We start from the raw sequence: 15,007 nt of genomic DNA, 5'->3' as shown, positions 1-15,007 counted from the left end.
CAGTGCTTATTTTTAAAATGAGAACACTTGTGAATAACGAGTGCATTGAATAATATATTAAACGTTTTAGAGTAGTTTTAAATTGTAATAATGTTCCAGTATTTTTTTTTTACAAGCTTTAAAGAAGTACGCTTTTGTTCATGTGCTGATGACTTGTCACTATATTGTTATCGTAGGCTTATTACAGTTTCAAATTGGCTCATTGTGTTAAACTGTTTAAGCTTTTCTTAGTGCAATATTGATCAAAGCTAGGTTACTTTAACAGGTATACAAATAAAAAACATTGATAATAATTAAATAAATGAATAAATAAACAAACTAGGGTTGAAATATACAGTTGAAATCAGAATTAATAGCCCCCCTTTATTTTTTTTCCCTTTTTAAAATATTTTCCAAATGATGTTTAACAGAGCAAGGAAATTTTCACAGTATGTCTGATAATATTTTTTCTTCTGGAGAAAGTCTTGTTTGTTTTATTTTGGCTAGCTATATTTTTTTTTATCGATAGTCTACAGAACAAACCATTGTTTTACAATAACTTGCCTAATTACCCCAACCTGCCTACACTGTAAAAAAAATCTGTAAAATAACAGTTAAATTACTGTATATTTTAACGGATTTTTTCCGTATACACGTATTACGGTTGTTTTTCCGTTTATATACATTTTCGAATTGCATTATGGGAAGGGGATCGCAGCTCAGGCAGCGTTTGATGGACACCGGGACATATTTCTTCCTCTGTTTTTTCCCTGTAAGTACGATTAATAAAACATATAACAATATTTTAGTTAAAATACTGATTTATTACATTTGTATCGTTATTTAAAATGATTTTTGTCTTGTCTGAAGCGGCCATGGAAAGTACAGCAGTAAATTACGTTTAATATTGTTAACAAGATCAGACTTTATATCATTAAGATCAAACTGAGCTATGAGTGGTTAAATGTAATTTAAACAAGCATTTATCTAATGAATTTTTACCTTTTTATGCGTTTTCCTTATCAGTAAATATGATATCTGTTCATTTACAGTTGTTTGTCCGTATTTTTCTAAACTGCCGTGCGCGGGAAGTGATGTGACGTCCCAATCACCCACTCCCTCCCTCTGCACCTGCGTGAGTCTGACTGGATTAACGATAAACGTCAGCTTGTCAGTGAGAGTGTAAAAGGTATGTTAATTATTTTATAGAAATAAAAATGTTTTCTTTGTACAGTGCATTGAACAAGGGATAGCATTCAAAGTGTGTGACACTGTGTAGTTTGGTTGATATAAGTTATAGTGATGAAGGTGTATTTCGATGACTGGTTAACGTGAACATAACGTTAACGTGTTTCAAACGCTCGTAACACCTGACCGTCTGTGTTTGTTTGCATATTAATAAATAATTTCATATTTTACTGACGTTATCAAATGTTAGCTTTAGTTTGACCGACGTATTAAGGCTGTGTGACCGAGTTTCAGGGAACAGCTTTGCTGGTTTTTAAGTATAAGTTAGACCCGCGTGAAATTGAGGCATTGTGTAACTCGGTATGAGGGGAAATACACACTCATAAAAGTTATTATTAGTGGTGGGCCGTTATCAGCATTAACGTGCTCGTTTTATCGCGCGATAAAAAAATATCGCCGTTAATCTATTCTCAACGTTGGGTTGGGAGCTGGGTGACTTTCATGCTTTGGTAGTTTAGCGCGGATGTATACCTGACCAGTGAGCCGTCTGACAAACAAGTGCCCTTCTGAAACAAATCAGCAGGATGCCTGACTTTAACTGCAGTTCGGCAGTTTCACTTTAACTCATGAACATTTCATTCATCCCGCGTGACAAACTGGGGTATTAGACGCAAATAAGAAGCAAGAACTGAGAGTGTTATGGAATTCAATAACGCTCACCAAATATAACGAAAAAAAAACTTCCGCATTTCGCGACGTGTGTTTGTGTGTAACAGAGATAACAGAGTGATACAGTAAGTGTGTGACATTTAAAATTATATATAGTGTTTAAACTCATGCGTTTTAGGCCTCAAATACAACGTGTACCTTAAAGCACACAATTAAATGTTTGTTGTAGTCGAGTTGAACTGTCATGGATATTATACTTATGAACGTCTTTTCAACTTGCAGATTCAGCCAAGTTCACTTTTAAGAACCTCAACGGCTGCTAATATGAAGATATAAATATGAGTTGTTCTTCCACAGTCCTAAAATTCTTCAAACTAACTGTCAGTTCGAATCATTATAGCAAATAATATTTTCTTTACTATTAGGAGATCAGGAGTTTTATTTTAATGAAGCCTTGATAATAGAGTGAACACAATGCATGGTGTTATCACAAATGAAATCTTTTTATGTAGATTTTGAGTCTGAGTGTTTTGCACATATAAGGTTCACTGATATTTTGCTTTGTTGACTTCCAGGTTCTTTCATTTTGGTTATAAGTACATGGTACAGGTAAATTCTTAGATTCAATCCAAACTGAATTTGAATTGATATGGACAAATGAAATAAAATACACTTGGGATTTTAAATGTTTTCATTTTTTTATTATTCACAACGTTTGTGAAGTCTAAATGTATACTGTCTCAAACTGAATGAGTGTTGTTTTTGTTGTAGGTGTGTTGGTGTAAAATTGATGCTGACTGGTCAGTACTGCATTTTTAACCATAACAATAATGATTTATATTTAGCGTTGCATCTATTGTCATTTTACCAAGAATGTGTTTGCTCTTTCAGAACTCAGGCAGTTGTGCTGGACCTTCTGTACTTTATACAGGAGATGACAGTAAACTTTCAAGTTTAAGAGGTAAAATGGTCAGGGTTTTTCTGTTTGATTTTGAGTGTTTTGTAGATATAAGGTTCACTGATATAGGATATAAGATTTGCTTTATGTTTATGCTGTCATTTTGGATATAAGTAAAAGGTACATGTACATTTTCACAGCAATCTAAATTAAAATCTTAAATTCAATCCAAACTGAATTTGAATTAATATGGACAAATTAAAACACACCTGGGATTTTAAATGTTTTCATTTTTTCTTATTTACAAAGTTTGTAAAGTTTAAAAGTAGACTACATGCTGCATGTTTCAAACTGAATGAGTGTTATTTTTGTTGTAGGTGTGTTGGTGTAAAATTGATGCTGACTGGTCAGTACTGCATTTATTAACCAAAAAAATAAACAATGATTTATATTTAGCATTGCATCTATTGTAATTTTACCAAGAATGTGTTTGCTCTTTCAGAACTCAGGCAGTTGTGCTGGACCTTCTGTACCTTATACAGGAGATGACGGTAAACTTTGAAGTTTAAGAGGTAAAATGTTCAGGGTTTTTTCTGTTTGATTTTGAGTGTTTTGTATATATAAGGTTCACTGATATTTTGCTTTGTTGACTTCCAGGTTCTGTCATTTTGGTTATAAGTACAAGGTACAGGTACATTTTCACAGCAATCTAAATAAAAATCTTAAATCTTACGTTCAATCCAAACTAAATTTCAGTTGATATAGACAAATGAAATAAAATACACCTGGGGTTTTAAATGTTTTCAATTTTTTATTATTCACAAAGTTTGTAAAGTATAAAAGTAGACTACATGTTGCATGTTTCAAACTGAATGAGTGTTATTTTTGTTGTAGGTGTGTTGGTGTAGAAATTGATGCTGACTGGTCAGTACTGCATTTTTATAAATAATACAAAAAATATGTGTTTGCTCTTTCAGAACTCAGGCAGTTGTGCTGGACCATCTGTACTTCATACAGGGGATGACAGTAAACTTACAAGTTTAAGAGGTAAAATGTTCAGCGTTTTTGTTTGATATTGATGCTTTTATTTTTATTATTTGGCAAAACCAATTACTTGTACCTATATTTTTACTAAGTGTTTACAGGAACACATTTTGCTTCAGTAATTTTGAATTTTGTTAACATGTATTCAAACTATAAGTACTGGGTTGATGTGGGTGTTTTATCTGGGTTTTTTTAAGCTGCTACTGTAATCTGTTAAATGAATAAAGCAGTTATTTATTATTATTATTTATTTTTAAAACATTTAAAATGTTACAAGTTTTTTATTTTGGTAATGTCTGTTTAAACTGATAAGGAAATAACTGGTCCACTGCTGAATCTCTTTTCTTTTCTCTCTTAGCCACCTGATGATGAGAAAGACATTTTCAATGTGGGCATCTTGATGGTGAGCCAGGCCTTCATGCTGATTTTGTGACCATTTAGTCTATTTATCGTGATTGTGATAACAAAATTTTTTTCAGGATGCAAAACTGGCTAAAAATCAACTTTAAATTTTAACATTAATTGTATGATAGTGTGGTTGATTTAACATTTTATTTAATGTTGGGTTCATTGTAAAAAATAATTCAATTTTGGTTGAATAAATGCTGATTTTGGGACAGTTTTGTCTATTTATCATCATAGAATTAACATTATTTCAGGGTGGAAAACTGCCTAAAAATCAGTGATGACTTTTAACATTGTTTCAATGATAGTTTGATTGAAGTTTTAACATTTCAATGTTAATTTAACTTAGGTCTGCTATCTGGAAAAGAACTAATTTTAAAAATGCAAAAAACTTATGAATGTGCCACTTGAATTTGGTATCACATGTTATTGGCATGTTATGGAATTTAACTATGGCAAATAAGTAAGAGGAGATGAAAAGCTATGATGTCTACACGTTTTCCTGAAACATTTGCAAGGTCAATTCTTTCTTGCATAAAGATAGTGGAAAAGAAGAAAAAGTATAACAAAATGGTTTGTCGTTTTTTTTATTTTGTTTTCTTTCCTTTATTGTTTGCCTTATTTTTGTTTCTGCACTATATTTATTTGATTAAGTAAATAATTTTTTTTAAAATTTCTTTTAAATTATGTAGCAGACATGTATTTGAATAATTTTACATAATAATTATATTATTTATAATATTATTAATAATATTAATAATTTAACATATAGGTGTGCATATATGTACCCATATATGTACATATAATATAGGAAAACAGCCAATTTTATATGTGTCACATATATCAAAAACCTATATTAAACCATATGTTTCTTTCCATATTCTTTCCATGTGTACCAGACCCAACACACAACTCACTTTTCTTTTCTTTTTTTCAGAAGAAGAGTCCACAGTCACAATAACAAGATCATTGAGCTGTCCCCTAATTGTGGTCAGCTACATGTTTAGTCTCTTATGTGCTAAACATTATGTAGCCTAAGGAAGCAGCCCTGACTCTGTAGTTTATATAAAGGTATGTTTTTACATTTAAGTTTATTTCATTTTTACAAGACAAGTAAGGTGATGCATGTTTGTTGCATTTACAACAGGAGCATGCCGAGTAACTATCCAGAACGTAGGTCCAAAGCAGAAAAAAGGGCACCAAGCAGAAACATACCATCTGAACTCCTTCGATTCCTGTCAGACCAGAAAGACTTTCAGAATCCTTGGAAGATTTAAAGGTAATTAAGCACACCGATAACACTTTATAATAACTAAACACTATTGATTAATTTATTAAGCATTAGCAAAAAGTTCTGTTAAGCATTGACTCTACATTAATATACCTTAGTATACAGTTTATAACTACAGCTGTAAATGCTGTAATCTTGACTTATAAGCACATCTATAATGTGCTTAATTATTTTGTTTTCATATTTTGTTAATGATTAATTTTTCATTACTAAATTTAGTATCGCATTATTTACAAACCAGTGATTTAAGAATAGTTGGTGTATTTTTTTTCTAATCATTCAGAATGTGTAAGTAAATGGTTAATAAACTATTCAAACTAACATTTAAATATCTTATTATTCAGGCATATAGTAATAGTTGGGCAGCACAATGGCTCAGTGGCAAGCACTGTCGCCTCACAGCAAGAAGGTCGCTGGTTCGAGTCCCAGTTGGCATTTCTGTATGGAGTTTGCATGTTTTCCCCGTGTTGCTGTGTGTTTTCTCCGGGTGCTCAGGTTTCCCCCACAGTCCAAAGACATGCGCTATAGGGAAATTGATTAACTAAATTGGCTGTAGTGTATGAGGGTGTTTGTAAATAAGTGTGTATTGGTGTTTCCAAGGGCGTACTCAAACACACAGCAACACGGGGAACATCAAAAGTGGCTGATCTGATTTTTATATATATATATATATATACAGGGCTCGAAATTGCGACCATTTTGGTCGCATATGCGCCCGAAAATTAATCTATGCGACCTCATAATATATCTGGGAGCATTAGAGCGACTGCAGATAATGGTTGTAGTGCGACCTGTTTTGATTTTTTGTAAAAACGTGCTGAATCACTCTTCCCTGCCGCTATATTGGTTCATTATAGCTGTCATTCACTCAAGGTATTCCGCTGTCAGATGACAGGGAAGGAGCTTTTATGACCACGGGAAATGCAAACGGCTGAAGAGTAAAAACTTAAAGCACACAGGTTTGCAAACCCCACCTAAAGTTGAGGTGCAGATGAAAGCGATCATGACACGTCACGTGGTGAATAATGATCCGCCAGCTGAGATCAATCGAGTACGCGCTTCTTGGAGAAGGCGCTCGAATCTCGATGCGTTGCATTCACTGCGTGTTCAGCGCAAATGTCCGCTAAAAGTCAAATCTAATACTGTACATATCATCGCCAAAGAAGCTCGCCTTTACTAAGTTTACACTGAAACTGCGGCTCATAACAAAGACCGGTATTCCGCCGGTGGTCATCGCAAGAATCTTGCGCTGCCTGCTCATAAATTGGGTCGGCTGACTCGCCTGCTTTTCCACTAACACAGAAAAATGAAGATCAGCTCAGACTGAACCTTTAAATTGACACAAACTGAAACCAAATCTTTTAAAGAGTGATAGAAGTGAGACTTTATTTACTTTCTTTTGTCTATTCTTTTTTGAGGTGTATATTATTTTTATTTTTTATTTAGTTACTGATGACTGCTTTGCAGCTTTCCTCATTGAATTGAATGATTTATTATAATCTTTTGTTTGTTTTGTAGCAGAAATATTATTTATTAAACTGACATGCATATAAAAACAGCAGTACCAAATACATATTTCTTACTGCAATGCTTCATTTTTGTTTGATGCAAACTATACAATTATTTTTCATAAAGTAACAGACTTTTTATAGCAGATAACCTACATTCATGCACATTCAAGGCAGTATCATAATGAGAAATGGAATTCATTTTTTACTATTATTGTCATTTTCATCATCACTAATATTCTATAATTATTAGACATTCATTTTGGAATTATTGCACACAAATATCAATGTCTTCGCAGCATTAGTTAGATAGTTGTTTCTGGTTTTTGTCAGTCCTATTAATGTTGTTTTAAAATACAATAAATCCCTTAAAAAGCAATTTGCAGCGGTGCTCAATCATTTTTGGTGAGTGCTCCTAATTTTTTTCTGGTGCTCCTAAATTTATTTTGGTGCTCCTAAATATTTGAAGTTGGGAGCACCGGTGCTACCAAGTAAAAAAGTTAATTTCGAGCCCTGATATATATATATATATATATATATATATATATATATATATATATATATGAAAATAGTCATGTAAAATCAATCATTAAAGTTTGTTAACACAATTATTAAGCACATTATAAATGTGCTTAAGTCAAGATTACAGCATTTGTAGCTGTATTTATAACCGACTGCTAACATCTATTAATGTAGAGTCAATGATTAACAGAACTATTGACATGCTAGGAATCACCCCAGTTGTAAGTGAAATGTCATTAGTAATGTTTTTTTGTTTTGTTTTTGTTTTACAGCCATTGAAGTATCAGTATTGGAGAGGAAGAAGACCCAGTTGTATCGTCTATTTCCTGCCATCTTGCAGTTAACCTGGTTTCTTAATGTAAAGTACTTGTAATTTGCCCACTTGTCCTCAATTATCTTAAAGCTAACATTTAAAACTAATTTGCTATGAGATTATTTGCCAAGACTTGTCACTGTGCGATTCACATGTCAATATGTATTATTGTGTGTATAACTAGCTATTTGGAATTCAAATGATTTGTATTCATTAAAAAATCTGTTTTAATTGCAAAGTTGTTTTTGTACTAATCATTGTAAGTTCATAGATAACAAACTATTTACTGCTTCTCTACACATACAGTATAGAATAAATGTTTTGTTTTACTATTGTAAACCATTAATAGTGTATTTCCCATATGTATATGTTTGTCCTTACCAATTGCCATTTCTATGCTGCTTGAAGAGCATTAAATTAGTAAAATAATTATTTTTTACAGTAGGTATCCCATTAAAACAAAGAATCTGTTATTTTTTTCACTGTAGGTATACTATTAAAACCCAAAAAACTCCTCTTTTTACAGTAGGTATACTATTAAAACACAGAATCTGTCTGTTTTTTTACAGTAGGTATACTATTAAAACACAGAATCTGTCTGTTTTTTTACAGTAGGTATACTATTAAAACACAGAATCTGTCTGTTTTTTTACAGTAGGTATACTATTAAAACACAGAATCTGTCTGTTTTTTTACAGTAGGTATACTATTAAAACACAGAATCTGTCTGTTTTTTTACAGTAGGTATACTATTAAAACACAGAATCTGTCTGTTTTTTTACAGTAGGTATACTATTAAAACACAGAATCTGTCTGTTTTTTTACAGTAGGTATACTATTAAAACACAGAATATTTCCGCTTTTTTACTGTTGGTATACCCTTTAAAACACAGAAAATAACCGTTTTTTTATATAGAAAACCCTTAAATTACTATAAAATGGTTGGTTATTTTACAGTAGTTTAACTGTCAAAAAACGGATATTTTTTAGTTTTTTTAATGTGGACACACTGTTAATTAACAGAAGTTTTCCGTTTTTAATTTACGGTAAAATATTTGTGTAATGAGCTGCCAGTACATTTTACTGTTTTTTTACGGAATTTTTTTTTAGAGTGTAGTTAACCTAGTTAACCCTTGAAATGTCACTTTAAGCTGTATAGAAGTGTCTTGAAAAATATCTAGAAAAATATTATTCACTGTCATCATGGCAAAGAATAACACGACCATCATTGATGATGATGATGATGATGATGATGATGATAATAATAATAATAATAATAATAATAATAATAAAATTAATAATAATAATAATAATAATAATAATAATAATAATATTCCCAGAGATGGTTTGCCGCTGGTAGGGCATCCGCTGCGTAAAAAACTTGCAGGATAAGTTGGCGGTTTATTCCCCTGTGGCGACCCCGGGTTAATAAAGGCACTAAGCCGACATGAAAATGAATGAATGAATAATAATAATAATATAGACCTAAAAACTAATCTTTAAAAAGAAAGTATGCAAACGTGTTCTTGTCTTACAAGGGAAGGCTTGTTCTGTCACTCATATTTTACTATTATTATTTTTTTATGAATATTTAATCCAAATCTGTGCTTCTACCCTGTCAACACTGCTCATTTTTGCATGTTTGTTCATGTCTGTTCATGCCTAGTTCACAAAAAGTTCACCAGAAAATAACACTGCATAACCAAAGCCATAAACAAACAACTGTTATTTAATATTTACTAGCCCCATCTGCTTTTCATATTAAATAATTTATTGTTATCATTATTATTGCGCACGTTGTGTTTGGATACACCATAGCTGATGCGTCAAAAGCAGTTATTGTATAAACATTTACAAAACCAAAAAGAAACAAACACATGTAAATTATAAATTATTTTATTTTTATTAAATACATTTATTTTAATAAATTTACCTTTTTTTAATATATGATGTTTGGTTCAAAATAGCCATGTAGGTTTTAATAATTTGTTTAGAGCATCATGGTCTTAAATTAGTTTATACTAATTTAATACTTGTTAATTCTTAATACTTGTAATTCTCAAATAATTTATTAAAATTGGATTTTTCAGAAGTGCTAGTACTAATGAGAAAAATTATGAGAAATCTTAAGAGTTTCTTATTATAGTAAGATAATTCTGCTTGAGTACAAAAGAAATTGTATAATTTTGTATTTTTTGACATATAGCTTTACACAAAATTTAAAGTACTTTTATTAATTAATTTATTTATTCCAAATGAATGTGTGTGAGAACAGTTTTCTGAATTTTGAGGGTTATAGTAATTGCAATATGCAGCATTTTGGGAAATAATGTGTTTATCTCTTAATCCAAAAATGCCGTCTAGGCAAACTTTCGGCTCTCAGGGTTTTCAGACACACCCCTGTCAAACACTCTTGTGTTTGAGAAATTAATTAAATGAAGGCAGCTTTGCCTCAAAACCTGCTTCAACTTGCTCATGAAAATTGTTTTCAGATACTGCCAAACACACAGGCAGCGCTGCTTTCACGGTGTTTTACTGGCGTTCCACACATTTAAAGCGCGCACTCACTTGTCGGCGACGGGATGGAGTCATTCTTGACAATCTTCGTCTTCCTTCGAATGCTCTTGACCTGCTCCTGCACGCGCTCCTGACCCCTCCGTTGAGTCTTGTCGGACGGCAGGACCAGCGAGGTGTCATCCGTCGAAACGGAGCCTAAAACCGAGCGAATAGGTTCGGCAGACATCGCTGCTCTCGGTGGCTCTGCGCGCACGAACCTTCGGCTAAACCTGACAGACTGTCCTTCAACTTCTCCAAACTCTTGCGCGGCGGCGGAGAAACTGATGAAGCTCCAGCGCTTCAGTAAGGAGCCACACCTAAGATACGCCCACTTCACAGCACTGCGGGCCAATCAATGTTCAACATTCACTTTTAAAGCCTGTCAGTTACCTGACGTTTCCTACGCACGATCACACGTCTGTCTGTCCCTATCTGTTTACCTTTTTGTTACCAATACAGGCCCGTAGCCAGGGGGGTTCGGGTGGTTCGAAAGAACTACTCCCACTGACAAAGGTCCAGAGTTTGCCAATGGTCCAGAATATTTGCCACATATTCTCATTCGACATATTTTGACTATTATGTCATCGTAAAAACGCACAATATGACATAAGTGAAGTAAACATCACTATTAACCTACTGATGTAAAAAAAAAAAAAAAAAAAAAAAAAAATTTAACAAGTAGACTAACTTTTATTCTAAATCTTGAAACTCATTCTTGAGAGAAAAAAACTGACCAATGAAAAGGTCTGAAGCACCAAAAGCAGCCTATTAAAGTAAATTTTAATACGAATTAGGCTGTGTATATAAGTCTAAAATCAAACAAAAAGTTCTCAGGGGTAGCTTATAATGTCACGGTGCTCTTTGTGTAAGGCAGGGGTGTCCAAACTCATTCCTGGAGGCCCGATGTCCTGCAGGTTTTAGCACCAACTTGCTCCAACACACCTGCAAGGATGTTTCTATTAAGCCTAGTAAGAGCTTGATTAGCTAGCCCAGGTGTGTCTGATTGGGGTTGTAACTAAACTTTGCAGGAGACCAGCCCTCCAGGACCAAGCTTGCACATGCCTGGCGTAAGGGATTCATTGGAATAAACATCGAAATCAGTCCAAGGCACTCAAAAAAGTGAGAAAAATAATAAAAAGCCTTTATTGACATGGTTGTTCCTTAAAACTGTGGCTACATGAGGTTACCCTGATGAAGTCAAGTGTTATCAAAAAACATGTGTAGGCGCAGTTTTAAGAAATAGCCATGTCAGTAAAGGCTTTTTTATTATTTTTTCAACATTTTTCAAGTGCCTTAGACTGACTTTTGCTGTTTAATTAGGCTGTTGTTGTTAGATAAATTTTCAAGAGAGGCTAGAAGAAAATCGTGAAGCTCTTTTTATACTTGTTTATTATAAATCTTTAGGAAATATTTTAGTACATCTAAAATGGAGGATACAACAAGCTAATCCAGATAAAATAGTGCTTAAAATGCCACTTATTGGAGTATTTAAACATCATAATTATATAGAAAATGAGGTGAATAACTGAAAAAAAGTCCACGTTTTGAGAAAAAAGAACCGCCCCTTTCACCAGGCTGGCTACGGGCCTGCAATACTACACCATTTGTGACAAATGTGCAATGCCAATGCTACAGTGCACTGTAAATATACATTTTGTTGTTTATTTAATTGAATTTTGACTTAAATTAAGTGTTTGAAAGACCAATGCAATTAAGTAATTGTAACTTCATAGTTTTTTGTACATTTCTTACATATCATAAATTAAAAACATTTCTTACTTATACTGATTGTCATTTACTTAGACCATTTAAGTATTTATAAATAAATGTATAAATAAATATTGTATTGTGCAGTATTGTATTGTATTCTAGGTGGGAGCTGGGCACAAAGTAAAATTTTTAGATTTTGGTCAAATAATGAATAAAGTTATGGGGTTATAGACAAACCATATATATATATATATATATATATATATATATATATATATATATATATATATATATATATATATATATATATATATATATATTTTTTTTTTTTTTTTTTTTACCAAAAACACACAAGCCTCTCCTACAAATGAGCACTGAAATTATGATTGCCGGACATACAGTATGGTTTCTCTGCAGTATTGCCAAAGGTGCCAGGAGTATAAATGTTACTATTTACCCCACCTGCGGGGCAAGTTGTAACAGACAGGGGGCTAGTTGTAACACATGCTTATAAAGGAAGATTTCACACAGTTAATTTAATTCCTGTTTACTTTAAATAGTAGCTATTTCCTCAGTATTGGCTCATTTCTTTTTTATTCTACAAAGCACAGTATGTTTATTTATTTAATTGTTTATTTGATAAACACATTTGAATCTGTTTGCATTATTATCCATTATTATACAATGCATTTATTTGCATTATTAGCAATAAAATAATTGTTTTCTATTAAAAAAATATTTTCTATTAAAAAACATTTTCGATATAAAAAGTTCTCAACATCACAGTCAAAATTCCAAAAACTATTGTGTTAGTTTAACTGGTGTCCAACAGTGTGGCTTAATTGTAACACCCTGTTACAACTGTGTCATGTTTTCCTCAAAACTGGCTAGCAGTCACTGTGTGTTTCTTACAACTGTCAAAATGGTGTCATCTTTTAGCCTAGAAGACGGTAACACAACAACCTAAAATAATATAATTTTATATATATTTTTTACAGATTTTTTTTAAATGAAAAAATATAGACTATAATAAAAATGACTTTTACGCAGGAAATTTTTTTTTTCTGTAAAGCGCAACACTCTTGCAGTTCTGTACGTCAGATGTCCTGTCACTTCTGGCAATCACAAGAGAAATCTGAGATCTCAAAAAGTGTACACAGTGGCCTCTGGTGGATTAGCAAAAAAGAAAAAAACTGCAAAAAAAATAAATGAATAAAAAAAATGTAGCTCCTGGATGTATTTTGCTCTCTCCAAAAATTTTAATAGGGGTATGTAATCAGAATGAGCCTGGGTTGCTTAAAACATATGCTGGAATAGTTGGTGGTTCATTCTGCTGTGGAAAACTCTGATGAATAAGGGACTAAGTCGAAAGAAAATATGAATGAATGCATCCCAGATAGCATTCGAATGTGGGCCACTTTAGGCATGCAGCACTGGTGGTATTCATTTGACCCACACAAAATACATGTGAGCCTGAAGTGGCCCACCTGTACAATGGCAAAGGGGGGCCAAAGATTCAAATTCATTTATGGGCCATTTAAGGCAAAGATGTGGCACTTATGACAAAAAGGACTGGACCAAGTGCCATCATTCCATGCCGTATGTGGACCGGATGTACAAGTGTCTGGTGTGGGCCGAATTTGAGCCACATGATTTTTGCTAGCTGAGATTGAATTAAACCTATCCACTTTTTTAAAACATATTTTAATTGTTTTTTATATAACTTATAACTTTCTTTAGGTACTCTGTAGTTTTATATGGCATCAATTATGCTTATATTTCACAAGAAAATAAACTAGTTATCATGTTGAAATAGTTTTATCACCCTGATCTCACAAGAAAACGTAAGTATTTTATGTTTTGCCAGTTTAGTGGCTTAATCAAACGAATTCATACGATTTTAAAAAGGAGGCGTGGCAAATGTAAGAATTAGACACTAAATAAAAAAGTTACTAATTACCGTGAGATTGTGTTGGTTTTAAACAGTAGCTACTGCTTGGTTCAGTACTATCACAAGCTGCCTCCTCAAACACGAATGTCTGCTTGCAGCTTTGTGTGATATTTGCCTAGTGGTCTAAAAATTGCCACTTATCTATTTCTGTCCGTCTCTGGAAGCATGTTTTGTTAGGTTCATTAGAGTGCGGCATGGATAGTGTAATGCTGACGTAATGACGTGGGATGTTTTGCAGTCATTGGCATCACACTTAAGTGACAGTTTTCAAACTCACAAACTATCAGTGAACATTTAGTGCTAAGAACACAGTATAACCATACAGCTCCAGTGTATAACAACGCATCAGCTTACCAATGCAGAGCTTTCAAGTGCTGTAACTCTAGAGTATAATTAGCCCTTTTTTTCAACCACACCCGGAAACATGATTTTTTCCTATTGTTATGTAACAAAAACATTTAGATGAGTTGTTTTAAATATTACTTCTTATGGTAATGGCTTCTACTACTGTACTTATCATTTAGTTCAGGGATCACCAAACTTGTTACTGGAGGTCCGGTGTCCTGCAGATTTTAGCTCCAACCCTTATCAAACACACCTGAACAAGCTAATCAAGGTCTTACTTGGTATACTTGAAACACCCAGGCAGGTGTGTTGAGGCAATTTGGAGCTAAACCCTGCAGGGCACCGGACCTCCAGGAACGAGATGGTGACCCTTGCTTTAGTCATTGAACTGAGACACAATATTTCAACAGGGTGGGCCATTTATACACCTTAATAAAATGGGATTGGTTGGTGATATTAATGTTCTGTTTGTGGCACTTGTGAGGGGGCAAACTTTTTAGGATGGGTGGTGACCATGGAGGCCATTTTGAAGTCGGCCATCTTGGATCTATCATTTTTTTTTCCAATAGGAAGATGGTCATTTGACACATCAAACTTATTGGGAGTTTTACAAGAAAAACAATGGTGT

General features: G+C 33.2%; 1 protein-coding gene and 1 long non-coding RNA gene across 6 annotated transcripts in view; one reads left to right on the top strand and one right to left on the bottom strand.

The window, feature by feature from the left end:
- Positions 1-10,932, bottom strand: part of pkp1a (plakophilin 1a) — a 53,984-nt gene extending 43,052 nt beyond the window's left edge. Inside the window, exons 1-2 of the mRNA XM_073939586.1 lie at positions 10,814-10,932; positions 10,386-10,714 (exon numbers count right to left, since the gene is read on the bottom strand). Coding sequence (XP_073795687.1) covers positions 10,386-10,714; positions 10,814-10,932 — 448 coding nt within the window. The remainder of the gene's footprint in view (positions 1-10,385; positions 10,715-10,813) is intronic.
- On the top strand, positions 334-8,272 carry LOC101884546 (uncharacterized). 5 transcript variants are annotated; one of them, XR_012398952.1, is made up of 13 exons: positions 334-751; positions 1,032-1,168; positions 2,412-2,445; positions 2,608-2,636; positions 2,728-2,797; positions 3,112-3,140; positions 3,237-3,306; positions 3,392-3,419; positions 3,712-3,781; positions 4,137-4,181; positions 5,124-5,254; positions 5,331-5,462; positions 7,777-8,160. It is a non-coding gene; the product is annotated as an uncharacterized lncRNA (long non-coding RNA). The 5 variants fall into 5 exon arrangements; XR_011008402.2 differs by having other exon boundaries at positions 646-751; positions 5,121-5,254; positions 7,777-8,161; XR_012398954.1 differs by having other exon boundaries at positions 675-751; positions 3,392-3,425; positions 5,121-5,254; positions 7,777-8,272.
- Positions 10,933-15,007: the final 4,075 nt, after the last annotated feature.

Source organism: Danio rerio, chromosome 23 (assembly GCF_049306965.1).
Source record: "Danio rerio strain Tuebingen ecotype United States chromosome 23, GRCz12tu, whole genome shotgun sequence".
NCBI classification, from domain to species: Eukaryota; Metazoa; Chordata; class Actinopteri; order Cypriniformes; family Danionidae; genus Danio; species Danio rerio.
The sequence above is the reverse complement of the archived record's forward strand: the minus strand, read 5'-3'. Positions and strand labels throughout refer to the sequence as shown.